Source organism: Pongo pygmaeus, chromosome 23, assembly GCF_028885625.2.
Source record: "Pongo pygmaeus isolate AG05252 chromosome 23, NHGRI_mPonPyg2-v2.0_pri, whole genome shotgun sequence".
NCBI classification, from domain to species: domain Eukaryota; kingdom Metazoa; phylum Chordata; class Mammalia; order Primates; family Hominidae; genus Pongo; species Pongo pygmaeus.
The window spans coordinates 32,149,384-32,166,778 of NC_085931.1; the positions used below are offsets into that span (position 1 = coordinate 32,149,384).

At 50.8% G+C, this 17,395-nt stretch overlaps 1 protein-coding gene across 3 annotated transcripts; it reads right to left on the bottom strand.

The window, feature by feature from the left end:
- Nucleotides 1–1,503: 1,503 nt before the first annotated feature.
- Nucleotides 1,504–16,051, bottom strand: ZNF74 (zinc finger protein 74). 3 transcript variants are annotated; one of them, XM_054469146.2, is made up of 6 exons: nt 15,518–16,047; nt 14,764–14,849; nt 10,234–10,294; nt 9,417–9,543; nt 8,803–8,898; nt 4,166–4,590 (listed from the first exon to the last, which is right to left on the bottom strand). In XM_054469146.2, exons 1-6 carry the CDS (start codon nt 15,549–15,551, stop codon nt 4,311–4,313), a joined length of 684 nt encoding a protein of 227 aa, XP_054325121.1. In that variant the 5' UTR covers nt 15,552–16,047; the 3' UTR covers nt 4,166–4,310. The 3 variants fall into 3 exon arrangements, with proteins under 3 accessions (XP_054325119.2, XP_063518883.1, XP_054325121.1); XM_054469144.2 differs by lacking the exon at nt 10,234–10,294 and having other exon boundaries at nt 1,504–4,590; nt 15,518–16,051; XM_063662813.1 differs by lacking the exons at nt 14,764–14,849; nt 15,518–16,047 and having other exon boundaries at nt 1,504–4,590.
- Between the last annotated feature and the right edge of the window lie 1,344 nt (nt 16,052–17,395).

The window sequence follows — 17,395 nt, forward strand, 5'->3', positions numbered from 1 at the left end:
CACCCACCACCATGCCCGGCTAATTTTTGTATTTTTAGTAGAGATGGGGGTTTCACCATGTTGGCCAGGCTGGTCTCAAACTCCTGACCTGAGGTGATCTGTCCACCTCGGCTTCCCAAAGTGCTGGGATTACAGGCATGAGCCACCGCACCCAACCTAATTTTCTTTTAAAAGAAAAAAGATATGTATACATGCATAGAAAACAACTGGAAGAAAATGCATCTAAATGTTAATAATGGTAATGATCCATGAACTGATTCTGAAGGTCTTTGTTTTGAGACAGAGTCTTGCTCTGTCACCTAGGCTGGAGTGCAGTGGTGCCATTATGACTCACTACAGCCTTGACCTCCTGAGTTCAAGTGATCCTCCCACCATAGCCCCCAGAGTAGCTGTGACTATAGGCACGCATCACCATGCCCAGCTAATTTTTTTTTTTTTTTTTTGTATTTTTTGTAGAGATGGGATCTCCCTATGTTGCCCAGGCTGGTCTTGAACTCCTGGGCTAAAGCAATCTTGCCTTGGCCTCTCAAAGTACAGGCATGAGCCACTGAGGTGGAACCTGAGGGTTATTTTTATTATGATTTTGTGATTTTTAAAAATTTTCTGCAGTATACATATAATATTCATAATCAGAGAAAAGTTTTTACATACATAAAGAAAAACATCAAGACTCCAATATAAAGAGGGACAAAGGGCATATTCAAATATTTTTCAAAAAGAAAGATCAGTAGGCTGGTTGCAGTGGCTCATGCCTGTAACCCCAACACTTTGAGAGGCTAAGGTGGGAGGATCGCTTGAGACCAGGAGTTCGATACCAGCCTGAGCAACACAGAGAGACCCCTCTGCCCCCCAAAAAATTTAGCTGGGCATGGTGGCCCACATCTGTAGTCCCAAAGTCCCAACCACTCAGGAGGCTGAGGTGGGAGGATCACCTGAGCCAGGGAGGTTGAGGTTTCAGTGAGCTGTGATCACACCGCTGCACCATGGAAATAACTTCAACATCCAACAAAAGGGTATCTAAGAGACCAGAGAGAACACTGTGCCTCTGTTTAGAAGTATAACAAGGACATGGATGAAGCTGGAAACCATCATTCTCAGCAAACTATCGCAAGGACAAAAATCCAAACACCGTGTGTTCTCACTCATAGGTGGGAATTGAACAATGAGAACACATGGACACAGGAAGGGGAACATCACACACTGGGGCCTGTTGTGGGGTGGGGGGAGGGGGGAGGGATAGCATTTGGAGATATACCTAATGTTAAATGACGAGTTACTGGGTGCAGCACACCAACATGGCACATGTATACATATGTAACTAACCTACACATTGTGCACATGTACCCTAAAACTTACAGTATAATAAAAACAAAAAGAAGTATAACAAGGACAGTTTAGATGCTTGAAAAAAAATCTGCTACAAAGCTAAAGGGGGAAACAAGATAAAAACTATAGATACACTGTTGAAAATAATGCAAAGTTCTACACGAACAAAGCAGAGGGTAATGTATCAAAGTGCAAAATGCAGTTTTATTAAGAATTATGGGATTTTATTTTTCATAAGTCCACATTTTCTGAAGTGTGGTTATTTTGCCTGCATAATTTAAAAAGCATACTGAAAGCATTTCATAAATGATAGCACTCCGTACAAATGTAAAGTATGATCACCAAGAGGGCAGCTTATTCTTGCTTAGGACTAAATAGAAATAACATTCATTCAAGATTAACTCTGTCTTCCTGTCTCTGAAGAGTGTCGGGACAGGGAGAGCCACCTTTTCCAGGGCTTGTACAACAGCTCCATGTGGGACCACCATGGAACCCGTCTCCCTGGGCTTCAGCTTCCCCTCTCCAGTGGGTGCTGGGAGGGGCTTCTTCTGTGACCTGGGCTGGTGACTGGTGCTACATAGTGAGAAGCCCTGCAGGGCAGCCTCACCAGTCCAGGGTGGCCTTGCACAGCCCTGGTCAGTGAAGAGGAGTGTCCAGACACATCCAGCCTGATGTTGTGCCCATCTTCCCTGAATGCACTGGGCACCTGCCTGGCAGCTCCCAATTTCTCACTAGGGGCTAAATGGCAAGAGGTGATGTTGGCATGTTAGGATCTGGCTACAGCGATGCTGGGCCATGCTGTGACAGCTGTGGGAATGCCCCTGACTGCACTGTCACTAACACACAGCTCTGCAGTAGAGCTATTTACATGAGGTAAGTCCAGGAAATTCACTTTTTCCAAATGCCCACCACCCAAGATTATTCTCCTCTCTAGCAATATAATAATGTTCACTGGAAAGTAATGCTAGTCATAATTCTTGTTTTATTATTCTGAAAATAATAGTTTATGGAGAAAACTCCTGATTAAAGCCATGTCAGGAGCCTGTCCGAGGATACAACAGTTGATGTACCTCCTTTTTATTTCACACAGGGTCTTGCTTTGTCAACCAGGCTGCAGTGCAGTGCTGTGAATCATGGCTCACTGCAGCCTTGACCTCCTAGGCTCAAATGATCCTCCCACCTCAGTCTCCTGAGTGGCTGGGACCACAGGGACATGCCACCACATCTGGCTAATTTTTGCATTTTTTGTAGAGACGAGGTCTCACCATGTTGTCCAGGCTGGTCCTAGACTCCTGGGCTCAAGCGATCCCCTTGCCTTGGCCTCCCACAGTGTTAAGATTACAGGTGTGAGCCATGGCACCCAACGATATCCCTTCTTTTTATTGACAAGAAAGATCTTTCCCCTTGTCAACAACTTCCAGGCCCATCAAGGAAAACAGGTGGCAAGACTAACTCGAATGACTCTCAACTCTCCTCCTGGAGTGTGGCCCTTCTGGGGAGGTGACTGACTTTAACTATAGGAGGCACACTGGCATGCAGACCTGATTGGGGTGATAAGGCAAGGCTCCCACACCTGGAGGAAGGTGATCTGGATCTAGGAGCCAGGGAGGATCAGCGTGCTTTCTTTGTTGAGTAGCTCAGAAAGCGGCTACTGACACCAAAGCACATCATGTTAGTTTCGAGGTTTGCTCCCCAGGGAGAAATTCCTGCCAGCTCGGGGGGGAACCACGCATAAGAGCTTTGCCACATCCAGCGCGTCGATGGGGTCCACGTCCCTCAGTCCAGCATCCCCTGCACCCAGCAGGCTGCCAGGCACGTAGTATGTGCTGAGCAGGTGTTTGTTGAACTGGATGGCCAAGGGCTTCCCCTCGCTGTGCAGCCTCTGATGCTCAGTGAGGTGCGAGCTCCAGTTGAACATCTCCCCACATTCCTCACACTTAAACGACTTCTCCCCGGAGTGGATTTTCTGATGTTTAATGAGACAGTGGTTCTGGCTGAAGGCTCTGCCGCACTCGCTGCACTTGTAGGGCTTCTCACCGGTGTGGATGCGCTGGTGCACGATGAGGGACGAGTGGCAGCTGAAGGCCTTCCAACACTGGCTGCAGTCGAAGGGCTTCTCGCCTGTGTGGATGCGCCGGTGCACGATGAGGTAGGCGTGGGAGCTGAAGGCTTTGCCGCACTCGTTGCACTTGAAGGGCTTCTCGCCGCTGTGGATGCGCCTGTGCACGAGCAGGTACGCGTGGCAGCTGAAGCCCTTCCCGCAATCGGCGCACTTGAAGGGCTTCTCGCCGGTGTGCGTCCTCTGGTGGAGGGTGAGGCGCGAGCGGCTGTTGAAGGCCTTCTCGCAGTCGCTGCACTTGAATGGCTTGTCCCCGCTGTGGATCTTCTCGTGCACGGTGAGGGATGAGTGGCAGGTGAAGGCCTTGCCGCAGGAGCCGCACTGGTAGGGCTTCTCGCCCGTGTGGATGCGGTGGTGGCGTGTGAGGTGTGTACGCTGGTTGAAGGCCTTGCCGCACTCGCCGCACCGGTAGGGCTTCTCGCCGGTGTGCACCCGCAGGTGCATGCTGAGCAGCGAGCTGCAGCTGAAGGCCTTCTCGCAGGCGCTGCACTTGTAGGGCCGCTCGCCCGTGTGGATGCGCTGGTGCACGTTGAGGGACGAGTGGCAGCTGAAGGCCTTCCCGCACTCGCCGCAGAAGAAGGGCTTCTCGCCGGTGTGGATGCGCCGGTGCTCCAGAAGGTTGGTGCTCCAGGTGAAGGCCTTGCCGCATTCATCGCACTTGTAAGCCTTCTCCCGGCTGTGCCAGCGGCGGTGCAGCGTGAGGGAGGAGCTCTGGCGGAACGCCTTCCCGCACTCGCCGCACACGAACTCGCCCTCCCCGGCGCCCGCCCCGCGCTGCCGGCGCGCCTGGGGGAACTTTTCTGGCTCACTTGGCGTGGAGGCGTTTTCCCCTGCACACAGTCTCGCGGGGGCCTTGGTTCTGCCCTCAGTGGCCTGGACGTTCTTGCGTGTGTACAGCAAGGGTCCCCCCTCGGGAACGCGTTGCTGGGCGAAGAGGGGACACCTGAGGGGGAATTCCTCTACAGGGATGTCCCAGACCATGGCAGGTGCGGGCGCCCAGGGCGCAGCCTGACTCCTCTGCAGAGCACCTGCCTGGCGCCCCCACGCCTGCGCCCCGCCCAGGGGCCGCTCCATGATGGGCTCCTGGGCCGGTTCTTCTTTGCAAATGCCCTGCTGTTGAGAGGGCACTGCCTTCAGCTCCCATTCTGTAAGATATTGAAAATGATTTTCTGTGAGCAAGCGGAAACCTGGCCTAGACTTCAGATTTGAGAATTGACCTGGAGATGCAGATAAGCCCAGAAAAGAGAGGAGAGGCCACCAGGGCCAAGGCTGAAAGGCGCAGGCAGAGAGAAGGGAGAGCCCAGGATGAGATGGGCAAGCAAGAGCGGGAAGAAGGGAGAGGAAGAACACGGAAGGAGCTACCAGAGAGCAAAGACCAGGACAGGCGGAGAAGCCAAGGGAATCCCCGAAGGAGCAGCTACAAGCACCAAGGGGGCTGAGAAAGGGGCAAGCTTGGGAGCTGTTGATGAGGATTACACTCATTCACAGACATGTCGGCTGACCGACTGCTCTGTGTCAATACCATGGCAGGTGCTCGCAATACACAGGACAAATACATGTTTTTTCTTTGTTTGTTTGTTTTGAGACCGGGTCTCGCTCTGTCGCCCAGGCCGGAGTGCAGTGGCGCGATCTCGGCTCACTGCAAGCTCCGCCTCCCGGGTTCACGCCATTCTCCGGCCTCAGCCTCCCGAGTAGCTAGGACTAATAAATGAATTAAAAATTGTCTGTGGTGCCAAAAGGAAAAAAGGGCCCCCCACACCCCAGCGCTTCCCTTTAGAACACTGGGAATTGCAAATACTTTCTCTGTCTCGAGACGCATGCAAACCTTTTCAGAAGCAAAATGAGCCTAGTCCAAGATTCCAGTCCAAGATGTAACTTCCTGCTTGTCAAAAAGATACAAGAGGCTGAGCGAGGCGGCTCATGCCTGTAATCCCAGCACTTTGGGAGGTCAAGGTGAGCAGATCACTTGAGCCCAGATCAAGAACAGCCTGGGCAACACAGTGAGACCCCTCTACAAAAAATACAAAATTAGCCAGGAATGACGGTACCTGTCTATAGTCCCAGCTACTCAGGAGGCTGAGGTGGGAGGATCACCTGAGCCTAGGGAGGTTGAGGCTTCGAGCTATGATCATGCAACCGCACCCCAGCCTGGGCAATAGAGGGAGACCCTGTCTCAAAAAACAAACCAACAAAAAAAACCCCCAAAAAGCTGTACTCTTCCTTTAGGTGAAGACAGTTGCCCTGTGTGCTGGGTTGGATCTGTCTCCTCTGTCAAAGGGGGAGGTTTCTTTCTCTCCTGCACACCACATCTGGTTAAACACTTATTCAATAAGAAGGCTCTCTTTCTTTTCTATCTCTACAGCAAGGTTTTCTGAGCTGGCAGGAGATTTTATTTCTAATTCTGTCCTCTCCAGGCTTAAAAGGGAGCAGTCTAGTGCAGTGGGCAGAGCTGCATGGTCGTGTTTCCTGTGGCCCCAACCCATCCAGAAGAGCAGGGCAAGTGGAACTGGCCATGGCACACACGGCAGGTAGCCAGGTGGAGAGCGAACAGCATGTGCAGAAGCTCAGAGCTGAGACAGTAAGATGAAGACAAGACACACAGAGGCAGGAAGGCTGAGAGGTGACCCTGGCAAGGTGGATTGGATCGAGGTGACCAGATGCCTGACTCAGAGGGCAGCCAGGGAAGAAAGGCCTTTTGCACAGAGGGTGACGTGATCATATGGTGTCTTGGGGGGGGGGGCGGGGGAAGCAGAGGGCGGGGACAGAGTCTCGCTCTGTCATCCAGGCTGCAGTGCAGGGGTGCAATCACGGCTCACTGCAGCCTCCAACTCCTGGGCTCAAGTGATCCTCCCGCCTTGGCCTCCCAAAGTGCTGGGATTAGATGTGTGAGTCCCTGTGCCTGGCATAATGGTTTGTCTTGAAGGTGGCTTTGGTGGTGTGTAAGGAGGTTGGAGTGAGCAGTTAGGGAGGCCATCTGAATAATTCAGGTGAAAATGGCAACTTCAGACTGGAACCAAGGCTGTGAAAATGAACAGGAAGCAGCAGATCTGAGAGCCATTTAGGTGCTAAAACTGATGGCCCTAGCTGTTGACTGAAGGTGGCAAGAGAGGAAATGGGGGAGAGGATGAGACCTCAGCAAACACCCAAGCCTGGGTGGATGGTGGAAGCTTTTACAAAGACAGGGATGGGAGGAGGAAGGGCCAGTTCCAAGTCTGGTTTTAGACACGCAAGCAGAGGCCCACGAGATGGTCAGTGACACAGGGCTGCAGCTCAGCTGGTGTTGCTGTAGCATAGGCCACATCCACACCAAGTGAGAGGTAGAGTCTAGGGAAGGTGCACAGAGCAGAGAGAAGAGGCCCAGGCCAGAACAAAGTTGTTTTGGCAGCAATAGGGCCAACAACACAGCAGGGCACATTCATCTAAGGGATACTGTGCAATCAGTAAACATCACGTGAAGACGCTCACTACGCCATGGCCAGTGCGGTAGCCAGACTCCAGCGTGAGTGCTGTGCTTCCGAGGGTGCATAAGGCTTTATTTATTTATTTTTTTGAGATGGAGTTTAGCTCTGTCACACAGGCTGGAGTGCAATGGTGTGATCATGGCTCACTGCAACCTCTGCCTCCCGGGTTCAAGCAATTCTCCTGCCTAAGCCTCCAGAGTAGCTGGGATTACAGGCGCCCACCACCGTGCCCAGCTAATTTTTTTTTTTTTGAGATGGAGTTTCACTCTTGTTACCCAGGCTGGAGTGCAATGGCGCGATCTCAGCTCACTGCAACCTCTGCCTCCCAGGTTCAAGTGATTCTCCTGCCTCAGCCTCCCAAGTAGCTGGGATTACAGGCATGTGCCACCATGCCTGGCTAATTTTGTAATTTTAGTAGAGACGGGGTTTCTCTATGTTGGTCAGGCTGGTCTCGAACTCCTGACCTCAGGTGATCTGCCTGCCTTGGCTCCCCAAAGTGTTGGGATTACAGGTGTGAGCCATCATGCCTGGCCACGTGTAGCTTTAGAAAAGTCTATCCGCACACAGAGGAGGGGCCCAGAGGAATCAGTGACATGCTCAGTTATTAGAGAAGCTATCTCTGGGTGGAAAGATTATGCAGGATTTCAATAACCTTTCAGCCTCATTTTCAGCATATACATATACGAATCAAACAAAAATATGAATTTTTTGAAATCTGTAATTTTGCTAAAGAGGACAAAGCAAGCATCAGAGGCTGGGGTGAGAAATAAAGACCAGAAAGCTGGGGCTGCAGCCAATGTTGCAGGTTGGGGCTGGGTGGTGTGTGGCAGCGGAGGGGGATGGAGGAGGGGCTGCCTTCCCCAACCCCCATGTTCTGTGCTCCACAGCTTATCGGCTGCCTTTCCCACAGAAAGGTGTTTCTCAAGCTTTCTAGACACCTAACATGCTCAGCAGTCACTGTCCAATAAATTAAGCCGAAATAATTTAATTCACTTATTCATCAACCAACTCAGAAGAGAAGTCTACAAAAAGAATGTTGGAGAAGAAAAACAGACTACCTTCTGCTCAAGACCCACTCCAGTCCCCTTTCTCTCATGGAGGGCTGCCATCTTGGCCACAGCCTGGAAGCCCTCGCTGACATTGACCCTGACCCTGATGCTGGCCCTGACCCTGACGCTGATGCTGACCCTGATGCTGATGCTGACTCTGACCCTGACGCTGATGATGGCCCTGATGCTGATGCTCACGCTGGCCCTGACACTGATGCTGGCCCTGATGCTGATGCTGACTCTGACCCTGACACTGATGATGGCCCTGACGCTGATGCTCACGCTGGCCCTGACGCTGATGCTGACCCTGATGCTGATGCTGACTCTGACCCTGACGCTGATGATGGCCCTGACGCTGATGCTGATGCTGACCCTGACGCTGATGATGGCGCTGACGCTGATGCTGATGCTGACCCTGACGCTGATGATGGCGCTGACGCTGATGCTCACGCTGGCCCTGACACTGATGCTGGCCCTGATGCTGATGCTGATGCTGACCCTGACGCTGACCAATGCCAGCTGCCCCTCCCTGCCCCCAATCCCACACCCCCGGCTGCCCAGCCAACACCACTGGCTCAATATTTCTATTCCTGCCTCCCCACCCCCATCAGCAGGTGGCCATTTGGTCCCAGTGGCCAGGTTTGTTCCCTGTTGTATCCCAGAACAGGTCTTAGCACACAGGCGGTGCTCAGTATGTGCTGAAGGGAGGCGGGCGGGAGGGTCTGGCGACGGACCTGAGAAGGGGAGATGGAGCCGGGGCAAATTGAGGGTGGAAAATTGAGGCCACAGGAGGAGGTGCCACCAGGGGTGCTGGGGCCGGCACCCTTCTACCTGTGCCTCTGCTCACCTAGACAGGGCCCTCCAGGGACTTCCCTCTGCATGCTCCATGGCTCCTCGCCTCGTTCCAGATGAGAGATCACATCTGGCTTGTGTAGTGGAGGTCCTGCTCGTGGAGAGAAAGTGGGCTGGGCATGCTGCGGCTCTCCAGGCCCAGTCAACCTTACAGGCCACCCCCTAACAAGGACAATGCCTGTGAAGTGGACACCCTCTCTGGGAACTGGAGGTCCTCTGGGCCAAAAGCGGTGAGGGTCTCAGACTGGAACCCAAATCCCAGTGTATACTCTGAAGACCCCACGTGTGCTGACGTCCTTACTTCATTGCTTGAGGACCGTTCCAGAGCCAGCTGGGCTCCAGGGTCCCACCTTCTTCTCTTCTCTCCCTGCCCCCATCTCAGGACCAGGGGAAACACCAAGCAAGGATGCTACCAGCTCCCATGCTGTCACCTGGGGACTTCTGGCGTGGCCGAGGCCCCTGGCCATGAGTGCCCCAAGGCACAGGCCTTGCTTCCCACCCCATGACATATCTGGCACCAGGGCCAGCACTGAAGGGATCCTCCTTAATATCTACCATGCAGAAGAAGGCTGACAGCCAACGCCCAGCCTGGGGCTGGGGGGATCTTACCTAGGGCAAGAAGGTTCTGGTAGTTCTCCAACATCACATCCCGGTATAAGGCCCTCTGAGGGGAGTCTAGTTGACCCCACTCCTCCTGGGTGAAGTCCACAGCCACATCCTTGAAACTCACCGATTCCTGAAATGACATATAGGTTCTCACTCACCCAGGGCTGATTCTGTGTCCACGGTTCCAAAGGAGCCAGAGATTGATTAAGGACCCTACAAGTAAAGGGTTAACCTCAGGTGACCTTCTCCCATGCCAGAAGGTTGTGCTGTAGACACTGACCATGACTGAATTTGGGGACCAGGGGCAGGGAGCGGGGCTGGGAATTGGCATGCATTCCCACACCACCTTCTAGATTGGGAAAGCAGGTCTGTATAGACACCACAGGGCCCTGGCAACTTGAGGTGGGACCCAGGGGCTGTACGTGGCTGTTGTACCAGGCTCTAAGTCCTGGGTGAGATGCTATGCTTCTTGGGGTCAAGAATTTCAAACTTAAAAATTTGAGAGAATATGAATAGTACAAAAATCCCAGCAACTCTATTCAAAGCTCACTAATGCAAAAGCATCCGAACCCAGACTAAAAATCTTATTACACGCTAAGGAAGGAAACCTTGTATATATCAGCAAGTTCTGTGCCCCAAGGGACCAAGAGAGGCTACCTGCAGTCCTCACCTGACTGCCTTCCAATCCTTCCTGCCTGCTCCCCCTGGGCCTGGGCATCCTGGCCACCACCCAACTCCAGACTTGCTTTGATCCTTGAAAGGATCAAATAGATACTAAGTAATTTCACTGCATCCCAGAACAAATCCCAGAAACACTTACGGAATTCCAAAAACCTCCTCAACAAAGTAAAATTCACAACGTCCAGCATCCAATCAAATAACTAAAAGGTGAAAAATATTAATGAAATCAGAGGGATTAAGAGTATATTAGAACAGTATGTGTTTACCTCAAAAGAAGTCATTAAGGGAGGAAATGAGAAACAAAAAAGACATAAGACATAGAAAACTAATAGCAAGTCCGGGTGGGGTGGCTCACGCCTATAATCCCAGCACTTGGGAGGCCAAGGCGGCAGATCACCTGAGGTCAGGAGAATTGCTTGAACCCAGGAGGTGGAGGTTGCAGTGAGCCAAGATTGTGCCACTGCACTCCAGCCTGGGTGACAAGAGCGAAACTCTGTCAAAAGAAAAAAAAAAAGGACATGTAAATCCAACCATATTAATAATTACACTAAATGCGAATAGTTTAAACACTCCAATTAAAAGGTGGAGATTGTCAAACTGAATTAAAAAAGCAAGCTACAGAAACCCACTTTACATACAAAGATAGGTTAAAAGTGAAAGGATAGAAAAAGATAAACCCTGCAAATACTAATTTAAAAAAAAAAAAAGCTGAAGTGCCTATAGTAATAGCAAAGTAGATTTCAGAGACAGGACTATCAGAGATAAAGAGAATATTACATAATGATAAAACAGTTAATTCATTAAGAACTCATAGCAATCCTAAATATAAATGTATCTACTAAAAAAGCTTCAAAATACATAATGCAAAAACTGACAGAACAATTAAAAAACACCATCATTCAACCTGACTTAACTGATATTTACATAACACTCTAGCCAACAAAGGCAGAATACATATTTTTTTCAAGGGCATGTAGAACATTTACCAAGATAAACCACACTCTGGGAAATAAAATAAATCTTGGTAGATTTGAAAGACTTTAAATCATACAAAGTTCATTCTTTGATGACAATAGAATTAAATCAGAAATCCATAATAGAAAGTTATCTGGAAAATGCCCTAAATATTAGGAAATGAAACAACACATTCTGAAATAACATATGGCTGAAGAATAAATCACTAGGGAAATCAGAAGCTATTTTGAGCTGAATAAAAGTGAAAATGTAACATAACAAAAGTTGTAGGATATAGATGAGGCAGTGCTTAGAAATTTACAGCGCTGAATGCTATATGAGGAAAAAAGATATCAAATCAATATCTATGTTTCAATCTTAAGACACTAAAGTAAGTAAAGTAAGTTTCAATCTTAAGACACCAAGGAGATAATAACGGATCAGAAATCTACGAAATGGAAAACAGAAAAGAGAGAAAAATCAATACAACAAAAAAATTGTTTTTTTGAAAAGATCAATAAAATTGATAAACATATATTTACTATATGGCTCAGCAATTTCACACCTAGGTATTTATGCAAGAGAAGTTAAAATGCACAGCCATACGTTACTCAAACATTTATAGCGGGTTTATTTGTAATAGCAAAAGCCTATGAGTAACCCAAATGTCCATCAGCTGGTGAATGGATAAGCAAACTGTGGAATATCCATCCAATGGAGCAATGGGATGAACTGTATACCCCTCACCTCAAATTCCTATGTCTCAACCCTTGGTAACTCCAAGAGAGGTTTTTTTTTTGAGACATGGTCTCACTCTGTCGACCAGGCTGGAGTATAGTGGTGCGATCTCAGCTCACTACAACCTCTGCCTCCTGGGTTCAGGAGATTCTCCTGCCTCAGCCTCCCGAGTAGCTAGGACTACAGGCACGCACCACCACGCCCAGCTAAATTTTTGTATTTTTAGTAGAGACAGGGTTTCACCATGTTGGCCAGGCTGGTCTTGAACTCCTGACCTCAAGTGATCCACCCATCTCAGCCTCCCAAAATGCTGGGATTACAGGCGTGAGCCACTGCACCCGGACTGGAGAGAGGTTCTTTAAAGAAGTAATTCAATTAAAATGAATTCAATACAGTGGGCCCTGATCCAATATAACTGGTGTCCTCATAAGAAGAGGAAATTTGGACACAGACATAGAAGAGGTAAGACCATGTGAAGATACGGGGAAAAGGTGGCCATCTACAAGCCAAGGAGAGGCCTCAGAAGAAATCAACCCTGCTGACACTTTGATCTCAGATTTCTTGCCTCTGGAACTGTGAGAAAATACATTTCTGTCGTTTAAGCCCTCCTGCCATACTTTGTATGGCAGCCCTAGCAGACTAATACAAATGGAATATTACTCACCAATAAAAAGGAACAAACTACTGATACACGCAACAATATGGATAAACTCAAAAGCATATGCTAAGCGAAATAAAGCAGAGACAAAAGACCACATAGTATAAATTCCGTATGAAATCCTTAAAGAGGAAAATCTATAGCAAAACTATAGTGGTTACCAAGGGGAGAGGGGAGAGGACTGAATGCACAGAGGCATGAGGACATTTTTGGGTCATGGAAACGTCCCGTATCATGATTGTGGTGCTGGTTACACAACTGTATACGTTTGCTCAACCTCATCAAATTGTATACTTAAAATTGCACAATTGTGCTGTATATAAATTACACCTCAATAAAACCTTACCCCCCAAAACACTGGATTTCAGATGAGGAGGTAGAGATGAGGACAAATGCTGAGAACACACCCCTAACTGAGACATGCAGGCATGAAGGATGACGATAGCCGAGGGAAGGAGAAAATGGGCTGAAACAAGGCTCCAAGCCGGGTGTGGGGGCACACACCTTGGTCCCAACTACTCAGGAGGCCGAGGTGGGGGATTTGCTTGAGCCCAGGAGTTGAAGGCTGCAGTGAGCTATGATTGTGCCACTGCACTCCAGCCTGGGCGACAGAGCGAGACTCTGTCTCAAAAAAAAAAAAAAAAAAAGAAAGAAAGAAAAAGAAAGAAAAACAAAAAAATAGCTCCAGAGATATCAGAATATGGTGTTGGCCAGTGAGGCTGTCAGAGGCTACATGGCTTCAGTGTGGGGAGCATCAACCAGCAAGAGTAGTGTAGGGTCTGAGGCCCGCACAGGCCTTTTTGATGGATATTTCTGGCCACTGGGAGAATTCCATGTCCAATGTGTCATCATTCTGCAGGGAAAGGAATAAAAAACCCAGACAGTATGCATTGGAATCAGATGCTGATGTGGTAATGACACTAGCAGAGAAGTCAGAACAGACCACACAAGATGTCCCAGGAGACAGAACAACTTGAACTGTGAGTGAGAATGAGACTGTCAAGAGAAAATGCCAAAGCTGATGTGTACTCAGGAGAGTCAACTGGTTATTCAAAGATCTAACAAGCTAATATTTTAGGAATAGGAATAACACATGCACGAGGGCCCTACCACCTAGAGGGAGCTGCACAGACACATACAGACATACATACATGCACACACATTTTTTTTTGCTGAACCATTTGAAGGTAAGTTGCAGACATCATGATGTCTCACTCTACAGTCTTCAGCTTGTATCTCCTGTGGATATTCTCTTACATAATCACAGTACTATTATCACACGCAATAAATTTCACATTGATACAATATGACCTAAGAAGATACAGCCCATTTTCAAATTTCCTCTTGTCCCAAACTGCCCTTTATCAATTTTTTTGGATCTATCCCCTAAGCAAGGAACATGCATTGCATTTGACTGTCAAGTTTCTTGAGGACTATAAAGCATTGTGACACACTACAGAAGTGAGGCACAGCTCACAATACATGTTTTGCAGCTGTTTCTAGCTGGCTGTAATCTGCCGTCACCTCTTTTGAGTGGCAGACTGACAAAATCACAAAATGCTAAAAAAAAAAAAAAACCCAAAGACCCCTTATCCCTCCAGATCTTTCACTCTACTGTGCTCTCTTTGTCAACTGCACCCTTCTAAATACAAACATGGGGTGAGGTGGTTGCCGTAGAAAAACAAAATGAGAAACAGAGTCCACAGTCTGTAAAAGGAGGGATCTGGGTCCCACTTGGCTGCAGAAGTTCCCAGGGCCAATTCCTTGCTGAGCCCCTGGATTCTCTAAATCTCCAGGACTCTCCATGAAGGCCCCATGCCAGCGGCCGGGTACAGAGGAAAGCACACAGGGATGTGTCCCCTACCGCCTCTCTTAACCCAGTGCTGCAATCCAGCCCATCCTGAGCTACTCCACGTGCCCCTGTCTGATTCCATCCCAGTAAACCAACGTGCAAACATCCTGCACCAACCCCTGGCCAGCACGTGGATAGGCAAAGCGAGCCCATGTGAGCCATCACCTACTTTCTCAGGTTCCACTAAAACAACTCCTCAAAGCTCCCAGGACACCGCTGGGCAGAGAGATCCCCAGCAACTGACCCACTGAATTGGACTGGACGAGACATTCAATAGAGTACATCTCGAGGGCACACCTCGGGCAACATCTGGACTCTTCAGTTGGAGCTGTTCCCACTGCTCAGAGCTTCCTGAGAACTGGCCAGCAGGTACCCGGGTGAAGGTCTGTGGAAGGCTGACGATCTAGGGCTGGGGAGGGAATGTGCCAACCCTCTTCATAAAGAAGGAAGAACACACAGCCACTCACCTTGGACCTGGCTTCGGGAAGACCCCAACCCGATATATCCTCGAGATTCTCTTTCAGGGAAAGAGCAGGATCCTGAGAGGAAAGAGCTGGGGAAGGAGAAATGAGTCAAGGTCACGGCTACCAGGCTCACGGCTGAGCTCAAAGCCCACCTGTCGTGGCACAAGTGAGAATCAGAGAGGAGGCAGAACCTGCCAGCAAGGCCAGGTGGGGAACGAGCCCCAGTAGCTAGCACCAACAGAAACAGCATCGAGGAATAATCTGCCTGTGTCTCAGACACTCCAATTCATGAAGAAAAGAGCTGCTACCCCCAATAAAGCACGTCTGAGTGGGAACAAATGGTTGGGCACGGGGAAGAAAGAAGCAGGAGGCCAGGAGCGATGGCTCACGCCTGTAATCCCAGCACTTTGGGACGCCGAGGCGGGCGGATCGCTTGAGCTTAAGACCAGCCTGGGCAACATAGCAAAACCCTGTCTCTACTAAAAATACAAACATTAGCCGGGCGTGGTGGCACGCGCCTGCAATCCCAATTACTTGGGAGGTTGAGGCGGGAGAATCGTTTGAACCCGGGAGGCAGAGGTTGCAGTGAGCGGAGATCAAGCCATTGCACTCCCGCCTGGGTGACAGAGTGAGACTCCATTAAAAAAAAAAAAAAAAAGATGCTGGATGCTTCTGGGAAACTGGCCTGATCTCTCTGAGTGTCAATATCCTCAAGTGCAAATCCACAGACACGCTGACTACAAGAGTGAAGCTGTACCTGTCTTCTCGGGCTCCGGGGCAGGGATCTCCATGGCCTCCTCGGCAGCCTCCCCGAGAGGAGTGGGCAGCTCTGTAGCCTCTAGGACCCAGGGCAGGCCCTGAAGAGCGAGTCCTGCTCCTGGGGCTCAGGGGCCTGCAGCGGAGCCCCGCGGGGCGGCCACGGGCTCACAGCTGCACGATCACACGCACGGAGCCCCCTCCCCGCGCCCGGCTGATGTGGGGCTCAGGCTGGCTCCGCAGATACCCACTCCCCACACCGGGCTCAGCCCCATGCCCGGAGCACGCACGCCCCGGCACACCCCCGCCACACGCTCCTCCCGGCGAACCCGCGCTGGGAGACAAGGGCCAGGCCTAAGGTTCCGCAGCCCGAAGCCATCGGACGCGGAGCGACCAGCGGACAGGTCCCGAGGCGGACAGAGACCGCCGACGGTCTGAGGGACGGGCAAGTGGACAGACCGGACTCCCACAAAAGGACTGCGACTGCCACAAAGAGCAGCATGCGGCCGCCGCAGGAAAGTGCGCCTGCGCGGAATGGGCGCAAACTACTCCTCCCGGGAGCCTTTGCGCCGCGCAGGCGTCAGGCTCCATTTCCTAGAGGGAGTTCGGGCCAGTGCTTGCGTCCGGACGCCGAATATGTAGCACATCCTTCTAGGAAATGTAGTTCCTGTGCCCACAGCCGGGAGCTCCGGCACCCTCCATGCTCTTGCGGGGGAATGTCGCTGTGTATCTCCATGTGCGGATCAGTGCAGTGCCGCTGCATGGGTGTCTAATTGCGAGGATATTGGGAGGGCGGTGTCCAGGAACTGGGATTTGTCCTGTTAGTTCGTCCACGTCCCCAAGTAACTGGGAGTCGGGTGGGTTCCTGCTCACATCTGTCTGCAGGAAAGACTCAAGCCCCTGGTCTTACGGATATTGGGGGTGGTGGGCCTGGCCTCGAGGGGTTTTCCAGGGGCCCTGCCCCCACTCCCCCTTCTCGAGCCACATATCTGAGGCCCATGGGCGGGGGTCCCCAGAGTTGGGAGAGCCTTGGCCTAGTCCCCCCAGAAGGTCCTGTCCACAGTTCATCCTTGGAGTAGGAAAGGAAGGTCTGGGTGGCAGCCCAGTCGTGGCGGCACAGGGCTCTGTCATGAACATAGTGATGACGCCAGTGACAGAAACATTGAGTATGTACTGAGCACCAACCACACGCCAGGCCTACTTCAAGAGCTTGGAGTATATTTTTCTGGCAGAATGCTCACAGCAATCCAGGGAGGTTTGCTAACTATCATTATCCCATTTGGGAGATGAGGAAGTTGTAGTACAGGTGTGTGGGGTAACGTGTCCCAAATCACACAGCCAGAAGTAGGAGTCCAGCACCGAAGTGCATTGCCACATTCCTACTGAGAGGTGGTCCCGGGTGGGGCAGGGTGGTGCACACTCCAAACCCTTCAGCCTCCCACCTTAACTGCAGCTTAGGCTTGGCCACAGGCTCTCGCTTGACACTTGTGTCCACTGCCCACATCAGCACAGCTGTGCCCAGACCTCCCCTGCCCTGGGCAGTGCCCGTGTTTGATTTTGTTTTGAGACTGGGTCTCACTCTGTCACCCAGGCTGGAGTGCAGTTGCACAATCACGGCTCACCATAGCCTCAACCTCTCGGGCTCAAACTATTCTCCCACCTCAGCCTCCCGAGTAGCTGGGACTACAGGCATGCACCACCACGCCCGGTTAATTTTTATATTCAGCACCCATTTTTAATAGCAACGCAGTGAGAGGTGACAGCGTACTGGCAGCCCTCACAGCCCTCGCTCGCTCTCGGCGCCTCGTGGGCCTCGGCGCCCACTCTGGCCATGCTTGAGGAGCCCTTCAGCCCACCGCTGCACTGTGGGAGCCCCTTC

Coding starts and splice junctions, on each gene's coding strand:
- ZNF74 (XM_054469144.2), bottom strand. CDS start 15,551: ATGGAGATCCCTGCCCCGGAGCCCGAGAAGACAG. Junction 14,850..15,517: donor CCCGGAGCCCGAGAAGACAG/GTACAGCTTCAC, acceptor CTCCTTCCCCAG/CTCTTTCCTCTCAGGATCCT. Junction 4,591..8,802: donor CCCTGGAGGGCCCTGTCTAG/GTGAGCAGAGGC, acceptor AATATCTTACAG/AATGGGAGCTGAAGGCAGTG.